The sequence below is a fragment of the Pseudophryne corroboree genome, chromosome 3, assembly GCF_028390025.1.
Source record: "Pseudophryne corroboree isolate aPseCor3 chromosome 3, aPseCor3.hap2, whole genome shotgun sequence".
Lineage (NCBI taxonomy): Eukaryota > Metazoa > Chordata > Amphibia > Anura > Myobatrachidae > Pseudophryne > Pseudophryne corroboree.
This window is the reverse complement of record NC_086446.1, coordinates 35,404,311-35,422,219: the sequence shown is the minus strand read 5'-3', so window position 1 is coordinate 35,422,219 and position 17,909 is coordinate 35,404,311. Positions and strand designations below refer to the sequence as shown.

The window sequence follows — 17,909 nt, the reverse complement described above, 5'->3', positions numbered from 1 at the left end:
AGTCCTCCAGAAACTCAGAGACCACCAGCTTGGGGCGAAGCTGGAGAAGTGCGAATTTGAAGTCCAGCAAATCGCATTTCTAGGCTATATTATCTCCTCAGAAGGTTTCCAAATGGAGGGTTCTAAGGTACAGGCAGTCCTGGATTGGGTGCAGCCCAGTAGTTTGAAGGCGCTTCAGCGTTTTCTGGGCTTTGCGAATTTTTATAGACGATTTATTGCTGGATTTTCGTCTATAGTGGCCCCCTTGGTGGCACTCACTAAGAAAGGGGCAGATGTTGCTCACTGGTCTTGTGAGGCCAAAGCGGCCTTTGCCCGTCTCAAAAGGGCATTTGTCTCGGCCAACGTGCTGCGACACCCAGATCCGGAGCGTCCTTTTGTGGTGGAAGTGGATGCCTCTGAGATAGGTATTGGGGCAGTGCTCTCTCAGGTGGGGGTGTCTGATAATCGCCTTCATCCCTGTGCTTACTTTTCCGTAAATTTTCGTCTGCCGAGATGAATTATGATGTGGGTAACCGGGAATTGTTGGCTATAAAGGATGCACTCGGGGAGTGGAGACACTGGCTTGAGGGGGCTAAGTTTGTGGTCTCAATTCTCACCGACCATAAGAATCTGGCATATTTAGAGTCAGCGAAGCGGCTCAATGCCAGGCAGGCACGATGGGCTTTGTTTTTTGCTCGCTTTAATTTTTTGATAACATATCGCCCTGGGTCAAAAAACATCAAGGCTGATGCGCTCTCACTGAGTTTTGCTCCAGTCCAAGAGACCACCGAGGAGCCATTACCCATTGTGTCCCCATCATGTATTAAAGTGGGCATTACCCAGGACCTCTTGTCATTAGTCCTTAGAGCACAGGAGCAGGCTCCTCCAGACCCTCCGGTAGGTCTCTTGTTTGTGCCTCCTAGGCTAAGACAGCGAGTGTTCCTGGAATTCCATGCCAAGAGGTCGGCAGGGTATCCGGGTATTGCCAGAACTCGGGAGTTGCTGTCTAGGGCAGTGTGGTGGCCCTCGGTGGCTAGGGATGTGGATCAGTGGGTTCGGGCATGTGACGTTTGTGCCCGGAATAAAACTCCTAGAGGGGTTCCTGTCGGCCCATTACATCCACTCTCTATTCCATCTAAGCCATGGACCCACATTTCCATGGATTTTGTGGTGGACTTGCCCAAATCCTCGGGGATGACAGCCATTTGGGTTGTCGTTGACAGGTTTTCGAAGATGGCGCATTTCGTTCCATTGGTTGGGTTGCCATCGGCCAGACGCCGAGTTATTTATGCAGCATGTTGTGCGCCTCCACGGGTTGCCACTTGATGTGGTCTCTGACCGTGGATCCCAGTTTGTGGCCAAATTCTGGAGGGCATTTTGTTCTGATCTCCAGATTTCTGTGAGTTTGTCGTCAGGCTACCATCCACAGTCTAATGGGCAGACTGAGAGGGTGAACCAGTCCTTGGAGCAGTTCCTCAGGTGTTATGTCTCCAAGTGTCATACTGACTGGGTTGCTCATCTGTCCATGGCGGAGTTTGCCTATAACAACGCTGCTCACTCTGCTACAGGGATCTCTCCCTTCCTTTGTGTGTATGGGCATCATCCTAAAACCAATTCTTTTGACCCCCTGGAGTCCACGCCTGGTGGTTCCTCTGTGGTTTTGGCCCTTAGGGGTATTTGGAGGAAAGTGAAGAAAGCCCTTGTGTCTGTGTCATTAGTGACCAAAAGGGTTTTTGATAAGCGGAGAAGACCCTGCAGCTTCAAATTAGGAGACTTCGTCTGGTTGTCCACCAAGACTTTGAAGTTGAGACAGCCATCTCATAAGTTAGGCCCCCGGTTCATCGGCCCTTATAAGATCACCAGGGTTATCAATCCGGTGGCATTTCAGTTAGATCTGCCCCGTTCATTGGGTATCAATAAAACATGTCATTGTTCCCTTTTAAAACTGGCGGTTAGTAATCCTTCTTCCAGTAGAAGACCTTCTCCTCTTGTGATACGGGGTCAGAGGGAGTTTGTTGTTGAAAGGATTCTTGACTCCAAGATGGTTCGGGGTCGGCTGTCATTTTTGGTGCACTGGAAGGGGTATGGCCCGGAGGAGCGGTCGTGGGTGCGCAGTTGTGATCTTCATGCCCCCAGACTCTTTCTTCTCGCAGTTCCCCGATAAACCCGGTGGTAGGGGTTCTTTGACCCCTCGTCAGAGGGGGGGTACTGTTAGGATCTCCTGCTCTGTGCTTTCACGTCGCCATGGCAACCGGGAGGCAAGTGTTAGCGAAGTAACCTGAGCGCAGCTGATACTCCGGTCCGGGTTTTCACTGTGCAGTGGTTACAGGCTCTGTGCACGGCAGGGAATCCGGCGCTGGTATTGTGCTCACAGTCTGTGAGGTCTGAGTGGGGCGTGGACAGCACCTGCTAGATAAACCATCCTCTCAGGCTAGGCAAATGCTGCTGAATCTTTGTTTGTTAGTCAGTTCCAGAGAATTAGCTAGTACTGTGTGACTTTGTATTTACTTGTTGCTTACTGCATATAGGCCTTGGGATTCGGTACTTCATTCTGCCAATCCGGACCTAGCAGTAGGACTGGAGTCAGTTGTTTAACCTGCTGGGGTTCTTTTGCTATTCTGTGAACCCTGCAGGTTTGCGGCTGTACTCTCAGTCCTGCCTGCTTAATCCTCTCTCACTGTGCAGGGCGTCCAGGTGTCAGTTTAGTGGCAGTAAGCTGAACCTGTGCCCTGCAAGTGGGGGATAGGATTGTGGATACTCTCCTTGTGTCTATATTTCTATCTCTGACCAAGGAGTTTATTCCCACACCCGTTTGTAACCCTTTGGGGTTTTTTCTGTTGCTCTTAGCAACATCATTTCGGGTGCTCCACATGTTAAATCACTACATCTCGCTTCATTGTCCGCTCTATTCCATCTGAGCATTCCTGACACTAGGGAGACACCCAGTTCCTGAGCCTTCGGGCTTCTCCGTTCACTTTGTGTTTATTAGTTATTCCATCACCTTCTGTGTATGTTATGTTATACTGTCTGTGAGTTTGTTTGCTCCGCATCCCTCTCTGTTCATACACTGGTATACTCCTGTTAGCACTGGTGTGCGTAACATGTTCATACTGTTAACTGGGTATGGTTATCACATGTTGTACAGTGTGATTGGTGTGGCTGGTATGAGTCTTACCCTGGATTCCAAATCCTTTCCTTGTTGTGTCAGCTCTTCCGGGCACAGTTTCCCTAACTGAGGTCTGGAGGAGGGGCATAGAGGGAGGAGCCAGTGCACACCAGATATAGTACCTAATCTTTCTTTTAGACTGCCCAGTCTCCTGCGGAGCCCGTCTATTCCCCATGGTCCTTACGGAGTTCCCAGCATCCACTACGGACTACGAGAAATAGAATTACCGGTGAGTAAATTCTTATTTTTAAGAGAAATTGTCCGGTGTTGGTTTGCGGAAGATCGCACCCTCCTGCGCATAAATATGCGCAGGAGCAGAATATTAATATCAACTGTATTTACTGTACTCCTGATATTCGGCGGGAACCCAGTGGAGACCATCTGCAAGTACACCTGGAGCAGACATTGCCCACCTATTCAAACCAACCTATGACCTCTCCTGTACTGTAAATGACCATCCCAGTGACCAATGGATGAAGAGATTACAGTTTCCATTGTATAGGTTTTGGACAAATGTATAAAAGGCCAGCTGTAGGCCCGGTCACCCGCAATCTCTGAAGGTCATCTACCTTGATTGACTGAGGACCGGACCGGGTAGCGTAGGCGAACAAACGTATGTGCCATTGACTGTAGCCTTTTTCTCTTATTGTATTGTATTATTGTTGTAACCCCCTGCTAGTAAATAACCGTTGGTGGGTTGGACCCCAACATAGTTTTGAAATACAATTGGTGTCATGTCCCTTTTCCTTGCTAAGGTTTAAAGTGTATTTACAGCCACTTGGGCTGCTGCATTGTGCTATCAGCGTGTAGGCCTGTGTGCGCAAACCGTGTAATTACTACATCCGTTCGGCGTAGGTATGCAGAGTGTGCATGCGGTACGATCTTGTGTACGTAAGGTGTGTGAACTGTACAGAGGTTAAGGTTTAAATATAGCGGCCTTGAACTTTGGTGAAATAAGGTATTGATTTTTGTCTTGTAAAATAATCAGCATTCACAACATGCAGAACAGATCCTGTGACCCGGCGTCTCCTACACTGTTACTGCCCTGCCCTGAGCGCTCCTCTGTCAGCTGTTGGGGCACAGGCTCATGCTGGGTCAGGTAGATGGAATTAGTGACTTCTCCCCTGTATGATGTGTAGGGAATCTGTGTGTCCTATACACCTATGTACTACTGTGTGATCTCAGTCACTGGAGCCAGGTATTATTATCTGTTTATGTGTTATTTAGGGTGAAGACCCAATATTACTGTAGAAGATATAGAGACAGCGGAGATGTATGTGAGGGGAGATCAGCGGTGTAAGGAGGAGGAAATCCCTACAGATATCAGCACAGGTGAGTAATAATCACTTATTACAGAGGAGCGTCACATATTCTCCTACAGCAATCTCTTATCTTACACACTCTCTTATTACACTCCTCACATTCCATCCTGTGTGCTACCAGTCAGGTACGGACTGCCATAGGGATGACATAGGAGAACATACACAGACGTAGACACTGCACCTGCCATAGGGATCACATAGGAGGCCATACACAGACAGAGACACTGCACCTACCATAGGGTCACATAGGAGGCAGTACACAGATGGAGACTCTGCACCTGCCATAGGGTCACTAAGGAGGCCGTACACAAACGGAGACACTGCACCTGCCATAGGGATCACATAGGAGGCCATACACAGACAGAGACACTGCACCTGCCATAGGGTCACATAGGAGGCTGTACACAGATGGAGACGCTGCACCTGCCATAGGGATCACATAGGAGGCCATACACAGACGGAGACACTGCACCTGCCATAGGGATCACATAGGAGGCTGCACACAGATGGAGACGCTGCACCTGCCATAGGGATCACATAGGAGGCCATACACAGACGGAGACACTGCCCCTGCCATAGGGTCACTAAGGAGGCCGTACACAAACGGAGACACTGCACCTGCCATAGGTATCACATAGGAGGCCGTACACAGACGGAGACACTGCTCCTGCCATAGGGTCACTAAGGAGGCCGTACACAAACGGAGACACTGCACCTGCCATAGGTATCACATAGGAGGCCGTACACAGATGGAGACGCTGCACCTGCCATAGGGTCACTAAGGAGGCCGTACACAGACTGAGACACTGCACCTGCCATAGGGTCACTAAGGAGGCCGTACACAGACAGAGACACTGCACCTGCCATAGGGTCACTAAGGAGGCCGTACACAGACGGAGACACTGCACCTGCCATAGGGTCACATAGGAGGCCGTACACAGACGGAGACACTGCACCTGCCATAGGATCACATAGGAGGCCGTACACAGACAGAGACACTGCACCTGCCAAAGGGTCACATAGGAGGCCGTACACAGACGGAGACGCTGCACCTGCCATAGGGATCATATAGGAGGCCGTACACAGACGGAGACACTGCACCTGCCATAGGGATCACATAGGAGGCCGTACACAGACGGAGACACTGCACCTGCCATAGGGATCACATAGGAGGTCGTACACAGACGGAGACACTGCACCTGCCATAGGGTCACATAGGAGGCCGTACACAGACGGAGACGCTGCACCTGCCATAGGGATCACATAGGAGGCCGTACACAGACGGAGACACTGCACCTGCCATAGGGATCACATAGGAGGCCGTACACAGATGGAGACACTGCACCTGCCATAGGGTCACATAGGAGGCCGTACACAGACGGAGACGCTGCACCTGCCATAGGGATCACATAGGAGGCCGTACACAGACGGAGACACTGCACCTGCCATAGGGATCACGTAGGAGGCAGTACACAGACGGAGACACTGCACCTGCCATAGGGATCACATAGGAGGCCGTGCACAGACGGAGACACTGCACCTGCCATAGGGTCACATAGGAGGCCGTACACAGACGGAGACACTGCACCTGCCACAGGGATCACATAGGAGGCCGTACACAGACGGAGACACTGCACCTGCCATAGGGATCACATTGGAGGCCGTACACAGACGGAGACACTGCACCTGCCATAGGGATCACATAGGAGGCTGGTTCTTTGTGCATTTCCAATATAACCGGTACCCAGCCCGGTACATTGTGCGCTCCAGTATGACCGGTACCCAGTCCGATTCTTTGGCGTTTCCAGTATGACCGGTACACAACCAGGTTCATTGTGCATTATCAGTATAACCAGTACCCATCCCAGTTCACTGTTGCATTGCCATTATAACCGGTACAGAGCCCGGTGCATTGTTGCGTTACCAGTAACCTGTATCCAGCTCAATCCTCCGGCTTCCTGTGGTCACACTCTAATTTGATTCTTCAGTTTATCTGCATGAGGAAGACTTATAGCCGACCTTCCCTGCTTCGGCATTGCACCAGCTCATCTTCCTAGCCATCAGAAAAATCCTCAGTACACAAACATCTAGTCTTGTGACAGTATATTCAGGCCAGATGGACTCGGAGGATCAGAACACGGAAGTGAGTGCAATTCAGAATTTGGCTTCATGGGTACAGAGTCAGGAGGCGGCCTATGGACAGGTTTTGCACTTTCTTTGAGAATTATCAGACCGTCTGGATGGAATACAAGCAACTCTGTCTTCAGCCGTGCCCTCGGTTCCAGCTCCGGTGGACGCTCCTAGTGTTGCGTTGCCTCAGGCGGCAGTCAAGTCTCGTTTCCAGCTACACATGCCGTCCCGATATAATGGTGATCCTAAGCATTGGCGTGGCTTCCTAAATCAATGCGAGGTGCATTTCGAGCTGCTCTCTCATTTTCCCACGGGGAAGTCTAAAGTGACATACAGTATATTATTTCCCTGCTCGAGGGATCAGCGTTGGATTGGGTGTCTCCGCTGTGGGAACTTTCCGATGCCCTGGTCTCTAATTATTCGACGTTCATTACATCATTCTGAAAGATTTTCGACAAGCCTGGCAGACCCACCACAGCTTCTGCGGATTTACTCCGTTTCCGACAAGGATCACGCTCTGTTGGACAGTATGTGATCCAATTCCAAACCATTGCTTCAGAATTGCGTTGGAATAATGAGGCCCTCAGAACAGCCTTCTGAAATGGTCTTTCTGATCGACTTAAGGATGAATTGGTCACCAGGGATTTTCCCGAACCTCTCGAGGAGTTGATTTCGCTTTGTATTAAAGTGGACATTTGTCTGCGTGAATGAGCAAAGCCGTGCAAATTGGGCGAAGACTCGTCCTCTACCTCCCATACGTGCATAACCACCGAGCCAGGATGAGCCAATGCAGATTAACCGCTCCCAGCTGTCACCAGAGAAACACCAGCATCGTCAAGAGGGAAAGTTGTGTCTCTATTGTGGTGCCACGGATCATTTCCTTAAGTTCTGCAAATCTCGCCTGGTAAACGGACAAGCCTAGCTAGTTCTGGAGAAGTCAAGCTAGGAGTCACAACCAAATCTTCTACTGGGAGGAACTCTTTCATTTCCGTACGGAGTCTACGACTAAGTCCGTATTTGCATTATTGGATTCTGGAGCTGCTCGAAACTTTATCGCTGCCAGTTGCATGCAAGAGATGCGATTGAACTTAAAAACCTTCGGCCTATCATGCTAACTGCAATTAACTGAACCCAGATTTCCAACAGAATTGTTTCCTGTCGTACTGAATCACTCAATGTACAGGTTGCAGCTTGGCATCATGAACGTCTGGACTTCCTGGTGATCCCGGAGATGTCTCACAATCTAGTTCTGGGCCTACCTTGGCGCAAGATTCATAACCCGCACATTGATTGGGAGTCTTCACAAATTCTGCCCTGGAGTTCCTTTTGTTTCTCTTAAGTCCTAGATGATGCTTGGGACTCCGTAAGGACCATGGGGGTATAGACGGGCTCCGCAGGAGATATGGGCTCTATAAAGAACTTTAGAATGGGTGTGCACTGGCTCCTCCCTCTATGCCCCCTCCTCCAGACCTCGGTTAGATCCTGTGCCCAGAGGAGACTGTATGCACTGCAGGGGAGCTCTCCTGAGTTTCTCTGAATAAAGAATTTTGTTAGGTTTTTTATTTTCAGGGAGCACTGCTGGCAACAGGCTCCCTGCATCGTGGGACTGAGGAGAGAGAAGCAGACCTACTTACGTGATAGGCTCTGCTTCTTAGGCTACTGGACACCATTAGCTCCAGAGGGAGTTGGAACGCAGGTCTCCCCTCGCCGGTCGTCCCAGAGCCGCGCCGCCGTCCTCCTCACAGAGCCGGAAGATAGAAGCCGGGTGAGTATAAGAAGAAATGGGTGGGTGATACCGACTCAAAGAAGCATATGGAGGTTTTACCATACAAAGGGGAAGTTTTTTTTGGGGAAGGTCTCGCGGACCTGGTTGCCACAGCTACCGCGGGTAAATCTTCCTTTTTGCCTTTTGTTCCCTCACAGCAAAAGACAACTCCACAATATCAGATGCAGTCCTTTCGTCGCATAAGCCCAGAAGAGGTCGGGGCTTGTCTTTCCTCGCCAGAGGTAAGGGTAGAGGGAAGAGAACGCCTGCTCCGGCTAGTTCCCAGGAGCAGAAGTCCTCCCTGGCTTCTCCTAAATCCACTGCGTGACGCTGGAGCTCCACTGAGGGAGTCCGCACCGGTGGGGACACGTCTTCGACTCTTCAGCCAGGTCTGGGTTCTGTCAGACGTGGATCCTTGGGCGATGGATATTGTATCCCAAGGCTACAAACTGGAATTCAAAGAGGTGCCCCCTCGCCGATTTTTCAAGTCAGCCTTGCCAGCTTCTCCCCCAAAGAGGGAAGTAGTGTTAGCTGCAATTCAAAAGCTGTGTCAACAGCAAGTGGTTGTCAGGGTTCCCCTTGTCCAACAGGGGAAAGGGTACTATTCAACCCTGTTCGTGGTCCCGAAGCCGGATGGTTCGGTCAGGCCCATTTTAAATCTAATATCCCTAAACCTGTACTTGAAAGAGTAAAAATTCAAGATGGAATCTCTCCGGGTTTCACCAAGGTGATGGCGGAGATGATGGTGCGCAGGCAGGGAGTCACAATTATCCCATACTTGGTCGATCTCCTGATAAAAGCGAGATCGAGAGATCAATTGCAGAGGAACGTGTCGCTCTCCCTGAGGGTGCTACAACACCACGGTTGGATTCTCCATCTGCCAAAGTCACAATTGATTCCAACAACTCGACTATCATTCCTAGGCATGATTCTGGACACGGATCAGAGGAGGGTTTTTCTCCCGATGGAAAAGGTCCAGGGGCTCCAGAACATGGTCAGAGACCTGCTAAAACCAAAAAAAGTGTCTGTTCATCAATGCACTCGTGTTCTGGGGAAAATGGTGGCAGCCTACGAGGCCATCCCCTTCGGCAGGTTTCATGCAAGGACGTTTCAGTGGGACCTACTGGACAAGTGGTCTGGGTCCCATCTACAAATACATCAGAAGATAAGCCTGTCCCCCAGGGCCAGGGTGTCTCTCCAGTGGTGGCTGCAAAGGGTCGCAGGTTCGGCATTCAAGACTGGGTTCTGGTGACCACGGACGCAAGCCTCCGAGGATGGGGAGCAGTCACACAAGGAAGAAATTTTCAGGGGCTATGGTCAAGCCAGGAGGCTTGTCTACACATCAACGTCCTGGAGTTGAGGGCCATATACAACGGCCTACGACAAGCGGAGAATCTTCTTCGCGACCTACCGGTTCTGATTCAATCGGACAACGTCACAGCCGTGGCTCATGTTAACCACCAAGGCGGGACAAGGAGCAGAGTGGCAATGGCGGAAGCCACCAGGGTTCTTCGCTGGGCGGAAAATCACGTAAGCGCTCTGTTAGCGGTTTTCATTCCGGGAGTAGACAACTGGGAAGCAGACTTCCTCAGCAGACACGATCTCCATCCAGGAGAGTGGGGACTTCATCAAGAAGTTTTTACAGAGGTAACAAGTCTTTGGGGAATTCCTCACATAGACATGATGGCGTCCCGCCTCAACAAGAAGCTTTGGAGGTATTGTGCCAGGTCAAGGGACCCTCAGGCAGTGGCGATGGACGCCCTGGTGACACCAGGGGTGTTTCAGTCGGTCTATGTATTCCCCCTCTTCCTCTCATCTCAAAAATATTGTGAATCATAGGACAAAAAAGAGTGAAAACAATACTCATGGGCCCTCATTACGAGTTGTTCGCTCGCAAGCTGCTTTTAGCAGCTTTGCACACGCTAAGCCGCCGCCTACTGGGAGTGAATCTTAGCATAGTAAAATTGCGAACGAAAGATTAGAAAAATTGCGAATAGACCCTTCTTAGCAGTTTGAGTAGCTCCACACTTACTCGGCATCTGCGATCAGTTCAGTGCTTGTCGTTCCTGGTTTGACGTCACAAACACACCCAGTGTTTGGCCAGACACTCCTCCGTTTCTCCGGCCACTCCCGCATTTTTCCCAGAAACGGTAGCGTTTTTTCGCACACGCCCATAAAACTACCAGTTTCCGCCCAGAAACACCCACTTCCTGTCAATCACATTACGATCACCAGAATGAAGAAAAAACCTTGTAATGCCGTGAGTAAAATACCTAACTGCATAGCAAATTTACTTGGCGCAGTCGCACTGCGGACATTGCGCATGCGCATTTGCGACTAATCGCTCCGTTGCGACAAAAAAATAACGAGCGAACAACTCGGAATGAGGGCCATTGTTCCAGATTGGCCTCGAAGGGCCTGGTATTCAGATCTTCAGGAGATGTTCACAAAAGATCCGTGGCCCCTTCCTCTCAGGGAGGACTTGTTGCAACAAGGGCCGTTTTCTCCACTTTCTACAGACAAGAGTGGATGTGGGCCTAAAATTAGGTTCCATTAAGGTGCAGATTTCGGCCTGTCTATTTTCTTTCAGAAGGAATTGGCTTCTCTCCCAGAAGTCCAGACTTTTGTAAAGGGAGTGCTGCGCATCCAGCCTCCTTTTGTGCCACCAGTGGCACCAGGGGACCTTAACGTGGTGTTACGGTTCCTGAAGTCTCACTGGTTTGAACCTCTTCAAATGGTTGAATTAAAATTTCTCACTTGGAAGGTGGTCATGAGGTTGGCCTTGGCATCGGCAAGGCGGGTGTCCGAATTGGCGGCCTTGTCTCACAAAAGCCCCTATTTGATTTTCCATGTGGATAGAGCAGAGTTGAGGACTTGTCCTCAATTTTTGCCTAAGGTGGTTTCTTCATTTCATATGAACCACTCTATTGTGGTGCCTGTGGCTATGGATGACTTGGAGGAGTCCAAGTCCCTGGATGTGGTCAGGGCCTTAAAAATTTATGTAGCCAGGACGCCTCGGGTTAGGAAAACAGAAGCACTGTTTGTCCTGTACGCAGCCAACAAAGTTGGCACTCCTGCTTCAAAGCAGACTATTGATCGCTGGATCTGTAACACGATTCAGCAGGCTCATTCTATGGCAGGATTGCCGTTACTAAATTCGGTAAAGGCCCATTCCACTAGGAAGGTGGGCTCTTCTTGGGCGGCTGCCCGAGGCATCTTGGCTTTACAGCTTTGCCGAGCAGCTACCTGGTCAGGTTCAAACACTTTTGCAAAGTTCTATAAGTTTGATACCCTGGCTGATGAGGACCTTGCGTTTGCTCAGTCGGTGCTGCAGAGTCGTCCGCACTCTCCTGCCCGGTCTGGAGCTTTAGGACGTAAGAGAAAATAAGATTTTAAACCTACCAGTAAATATTATTCAATAGTCCGTAGAGGATGCTGGGCGCCCGTCCCAGTGCGGACAAATTCTGCAAGGCTTGTATATAGTTGTTGCTTACATAAGGGTTATGTTACAGTTGAGATCAGTCTTTAGTTGATGCTGTTTTGTTCATACATTTAACTGGTTGCGTATATTCCAGGTTATACGGTGTGGATGGTGTGGGCTGGTATGAATCTTGCCCTTAGATTAACAAAATCCTTTCCTCGTATTGTCCATCTCCTCTGGGCACAGTTTCTCTAACTGAGGTCTGGAGGAGGGGCATAGAGGGAGGAGCCAGTGCACACCCATTCTAAAGTTCTTTATAGTGCCCATATCTCCTGCGGAGCCCGTCTATACCCCATGGTCCTTACTGAGTCCCCAGCATCCTCTACGGACTAGGAGAAAAAGATTTACCGGTAGGTTTAAAATCTTATTTTTTCAAATTGTCTCACAGCAGTATGTCCCTTGTGAGCCTCTTGCAAGTCAGTTATGGAATTTCTTCCAGTGGCCTATCAGGAGTTTGTAGATGTATTCTCAGAGCAAGCAGCTGACCGGTTACCTCCCCATAGACCTTGGGACTGTCCAATCGATCTGATCCCTGGGAAGACACCACCTAGAGGTCGAATTTATCCACTGTCTTTACCCGAAACCCAAGCAATGTCGGATTACATAAAATAAATCTCCAGAAAGGGTTTATCCGACCTTCTACTTCTCCGGCTGGAGCTGGATTCTTTTTTGTAAAAAAAAAAGATAGCCATCTACGTCCTTGCATAGACTACCGCGGACTGAATGATATCACCATCCAGAATAGGTACCCGTTGCCATTGATCACAGAACTATTTGATAGAGTTCAAGGAGCCAAAATCTTCACGAAACTTGATTTAAGAGGTACCTATAATCTCGTACGTATCAGGCAGGGTGATATGTGGAAAATCGCTTTCAACACCAGAGAAGGGCATTTCGAGTACCTAGTAATGCCGTTTGGCCTAAGTATCGCTCCAGCCGTCTTCCAAAGATTTGTGAATGAGGTCTTCTGAAATTTGTTATACCTGAGCGTGGTGGTCTACTTGGATGATATCCTCATTTTCTCTCATAGCCTTTACGAACACAGGCAACAAGTCAAAGAAGTATTACGCCGTCTCCGTAAGAATCATCTGTATGGTATAATTTTAAAATGTACCTTTGAAGTGGCGACAACACCATTCTTTGGTTACATCATGTCGGGTATGGAATTATGTATGAAAGCCATACAAAGATTTTTGGCCTTCGCCAATTATTACAGGAAGTGCATTAAGGATTTTCCACCTTGGTAGTGCCCATTACCGCATTGACCAGGAAAGGTGTGAACCCAAGCCTATGGTCCTCTGAAGCAAGTGAGGCATTCAGTCAGCTAAAATCTGCATTTATGTCTGCCCCAGTACTACAGTCTAATCTCGATAAGTCCTTTATCTTGGAAGTGGACGCCTCTTCCGTCAGAGTTGGGACCGTTCTCTCTCAGTACTCTTCTGATGTAAAACTGCATCCCTGTGGTTACTACTCTCGGAAGTTTTTACCAGCAGAACAGAATTATTCTATAGGTGACCAGGAACTTTTGGCCATTAAGTCTGCCTTGGAAGAGTGGAGATATTTATTGGAAGGGGCGAGTCATCCCATTACAATCTTTACTGATCACAAGAACCTGTTTTACATTAAAACCGCCCAGTGTCTAAACCCTTACCAGGCAAGATGGACACTCTTCTTTTCTTGTCTTTCTTTTGTCATCAAGTACCAGGCTGGAGTTCTCAACGGGAAGGCTGACGCCTTGTCCCACTCCCTGTCTGCTACCGATGAAGAGGGTCCAGTTGAGAAACATCTGATCATCAGCCCAGTATCCATCTCTGCAGCTCCAACATCTCTCAATCCTCCACCAGGAAGATCATCTGTACCTGTTGATCTTCACACAAAGTTGTTACAATAGGCTCATGTCTCCATATTTTCCGGCCATACAGGTGCTTGAAGGATGTTAGAATTTCTGCAAAGAGTTTATTAGTGGCCATCAATGTGGCGGGATATCCAAGATTTGGAAACTTCTTGCCCTCAGTGTACACAACACAAGGTTCCACAGCTTCCTCCTGGTTTACTTCACCCCTTGCCCATTCCAAGACAACCTTGGACTCACATCTCCATGGACTTTGCCACAGATCTGCCAATCTCTAAGGTTACAATACGATCTGGATGATTGTGGACCACTTCTCAAAGATGGCGCATTTTGGGGGTCATTCCGACCTGATTGTAGCTATGCTAAATTTAGCACAGCTACGATCACTGACACAGACATGCGGGAGGACGCCCAGCACAGGGCTAGTACGTCCGCATGTCTGGCCCGGCCCCACCGCAGCATCGCCGCTTTTGTACTTGTAGAGTAACTCCCAGCCAGCACAGCTCCTGCGGCTGGCCGAGAGTTACTTGTCGCAGCGGCTGCGTGTGACATCACGCAGCCGATGCGGCCCGCCCCCCTGCACGGACCGGCCACGTCTGCATTGGCCAGACCGCGTCCCAAAAAACGGCGGCCAAACGCGCTGTGCTGCCCACTCCCACCTAGTGACCACCTCTGCCTGTCAATCAGACAGAGGCAATCACTAGGCAATGACGGCCGTCAGCCGTCTGGCATGCTCCGGCGCTCTGCGGCGCCGGAGCATGCGCAGTTCTGACCGCTGTAAAAAACTGCAGCATGCGATCAGGTCGGAATGACCCCCTTTGTTCCTCTAAGTGTCCTTCACACAGCACCCATGTTAGCTCAGTTGCTCATCCGGGAATGCTTCCGACTACATGGTCTTCCTCGTGAAATAATCTCTGACCATGGAGTTCTGTTCACCACAAAATTTTGGAGGGCACTCTGTACTGCTTTGCATATCAAGTTAAAATTCTCTTCCACTTACCACCCGCAAACGAATGGGCAGATGGAGAGGGTCAATCAGGACCTAGAGACTTTCCTCCGCATTTACCTCTCTCCCTCAGAGAATAACTGGGTTGAGTTACTGCCCTGGGCAGTTTGCTCACAATTTCCAGTACCATACCTCTTCTGGCGATACTCCATTCCGTATCAACTCCAGATTTCACCCACGCATTCCTGAATTACAGTTGGCCCCGATGACGGACGTTCCAGCTGTTTCTTCCACTCTTCAGCATTTCAGCAATATCTGGAACAACGTGCTTTCAAATCTGAAAAAAGTTTCTGTCAAATATAAACTCTTCAGACAGGGCTTTAGGCAGTACCCCAGTTCAAGGTTGGTGACACGAGTATGGCTTTCCATTCGCAAGCTCAGACTGAAGGTTCCTACCATGAAGTTTGCTCTAAAATGCATCGTTCCGTTTCCAATTTTGCAAGTTTTGAATCCTGTTGTTTACAAGTTAAGTCTGCCATCTCATTTTCGGAATCCAAATTCCTTTCACATTTCTCTTCTCTGTCCTCTCCTTTTGAATAGTTTTCGCCCGGACACCCCAAGAGTCACACCAGTTCAAACTGAGGCGGCGTCAGAGTTTGAAGTCAAGGAGATTCTATATTCATGGTACTATCGCAAAATCGGGTGGAGTGGAAGGGTTTCGGACCGAAAGAGAGAAGCTGGGTAAATGCTGCTGATGTTTGGACCTCGTCTAGTCCGGATCTATCACTTCAAATATTCACAAAAGCCAGGGAAGTGTCCAGTGGCCACTCCCTAGAGGAGGAGGTACTGTCATGAAGCAGAGATTGCCACGCTTACCGATGCACTTCGTACCGGGAGTGCGGTGGGCGGCCAGCGGAAGGAGGAGATCTCTTCCACGACTCTGTCCCCGGCTCCAGTACCGGCCACGAGATGGGGTGCCACCATTGTCCCAGTGGTCAGATGAATACCATGGCCAATCACCGTGGCGGATGGCCATGTGACCTCAGCAGGAGGTACAAAGGAAGTGTCGGGCAGAGTCTCGGTGCCTGAATATCATCGCTCCCCAGCTGCATGTACAGGCTCACCTTTGTTCCCAGTCTAACCTGTGTGGACTTTGTACATTACCAAGCTTCATCCGGTAACCAGCCCGGTACTCAGTACATTACCAGTATTCATCTGGTAACCAGCCTGGGTCTCAGCCATCGAAAGAATCCTCAAGTAAACAAACATCTAGTCTTGTGACACACCCGACTCAGAATTAGCCCCTTGGAGTCGGCCAGTCCCAGGGATACTGGTTTATTGTAGCTGTCTGTCTGTATCCCATGCTAGTTGTCCGTTTGGTCTGTGCTCCCTGCACTTCTCCCCTCAGGGACCCTGAATGTGATGTTCTCTGTTACCCTATTATCACATCATGTGATAGTTTTATATATATACTTAGTTACTATGTGTCTCCTGCAGATGGACCCAGTAACAGGAATACTCCAAAGAGATGTCCCCGTCCTCTGTATACCCAGGACTGTACAGAGGAGAATCACAGGATCCCACACGAGCATCAGGTAGGTGAGACTTACGGTTTCAGCAATATACCAAAGTGACTCGCTATATCATCTGTAGAGCAGCTGTGTGTCTTATACACCGATAATTCGATTATTTCCATTAATAAAATTCAAATAATAGGATTTTAATTACCTACCGGTAAATCCTTTTTTCATAGTCAGTAGAGGATGCTGGGGTCCACATTAGCACCATGGGGTATAGACGGGTCCACTAGGAGCCATTGGCACTTTAAGAGTTTGAGAGTGTGGGCTGGCTCCTCCCTCTATGCCCCTCCTACCAGACTCAGTCTAAAAACTGTGCCCGAGGAAACGGACATCTTCGAGAGAAGGATTTTACACAGATAGTGGTGAGATTCACACCAGCTCACACACATGGCAAACCAAGCTAACTAGCTTGAAACATCAGCAACGGCTGAACAGGATTACTTACCAAGAACTGGTTGTAATGCCGAGACACCCCTGGGCAGCTGCCCAGGAAGAACACACCTTACGAGTAGAGTGGGCCTTAACAGACGTAGGACACGGCAAGCCTGCCGTAGAATACGCATGCTGGATAGTGAACCTGATCCAGCGAGAGATCGTCTGCTTAGAAGCGGGACACCCAATTTTCTTGGGATCATACAGGACAAACAGAGAGCCCGATTTTCTGTGACGAGCAGTTCTCCTCACATAGATCTTTAGAGCCCTTACAACATCCAAGGACTTTGATAAAATTGAGGAGTCAGTCGCAGCTGGCACCACAATAGGTCGGTTGATATGAAATGCTGACACAACCTTCCGAAAAAACTGCTGATGTGTCCAAAGCTCAGCTCTATCTTCATGGAAGATCAAGTATGGGCATTTACATGACAAAGCCCTCAACTCCGACACACGTCTAGCAGAAGCTAAGGCCAACAAAGTGACAGCCTTCTACATGAGAAACTTGACCTCAACCTCCTGTAGAGGTTCAAACTAGTCCGACTGGAGGAACTGCAACACCACGTTGAGATCCCAGGGCGCCATAGGTGGAACAAAGGGAGATTGGAAGTGCAGAACTCCCTTCAAAAAAGTCTGAACTTCAGGGAGGGCAGCCAACTGTTTCTGGAAGAAAATGGATAAGGCCGAAATCTGGACCTTTATGGATCCTAACCTCAGGCACATATCCACACCTGCTTGCAGGAAGAGGAGAAAACGTCCCAGTTGAAACTCCACCCTAGGAAACTTCTTGGACTCACACCAAAATACATATTTTTTCCAAAATATGATGGTAATGTTTTGACGTTACTCCTTTCCTAGCCTGTATCAGGGTAGGAATAACCTTGTTCAGAATGCCCTTCCGAGCTAGTATCTGGCGTTTAACCTCCATGCCGTCAAACGTAGCCGTGGTAAGTTTTGATAGGCGAGCGGCCCGCAGCAGGTCCTCCCGAAGAGGAAGAGGCCCCGGCTCTTCTAACAGTAGATCCAGAAGATCCGCGTAACAAGCCCTTTTTGGCCAGTCCGGAGCAATGAGGATTGCCTGAACTCTTGTTTTCCTTATGAGTGTAAGAACTCTTGGAATGAGTGGAAGTGGAGGAAACACGTACACCGACTGGAACACCCACGGAGTCACTAGGGCGTTCACCGCCGCTGCTTGCGGGTCCCTCGACCTGGAACAATACCGCCGAAGCTTCTTGTTGAGACAAGAGGCCATGTCG

The 17,909-nt window shown here is 49.4% G+C and overlaps 1 protein-coding gene across 3 annotated transcripts in view; it reads left to right on the top strand.

Moving 5' to 3' along the window:
* LOC135054632 (gastrula zinc finger protein XlCGF26.1-like) overlaps positions 1–17,909 on the top strand; it is a 73,834-nt gene that overhangs the window by 18,986 nt on the left and 36,939 nt on the right. For 2 of the 3 annotated variants that reach the window (XM_063957848.1, XM_063957849.1), the window contains exons 2-3: positions 4,373–4,477; positions 16,139–16,236. In XM_063957848.1, coding sequence (XP_063813918.1) covers positions 4,417–4,477; positions 16,139–16,236 — 159 coding nt within the window. In that variant the 5' untranslated portion in view covers positions 4,373–4,416. Of the gene's footprint in view, positions 1–4,372; positions 4,478–16,138; positions 16,237–17,909 lie in introns of those variants that run through there. The other variant, XM_063957850.1, reaches the window with a different exon arrangement.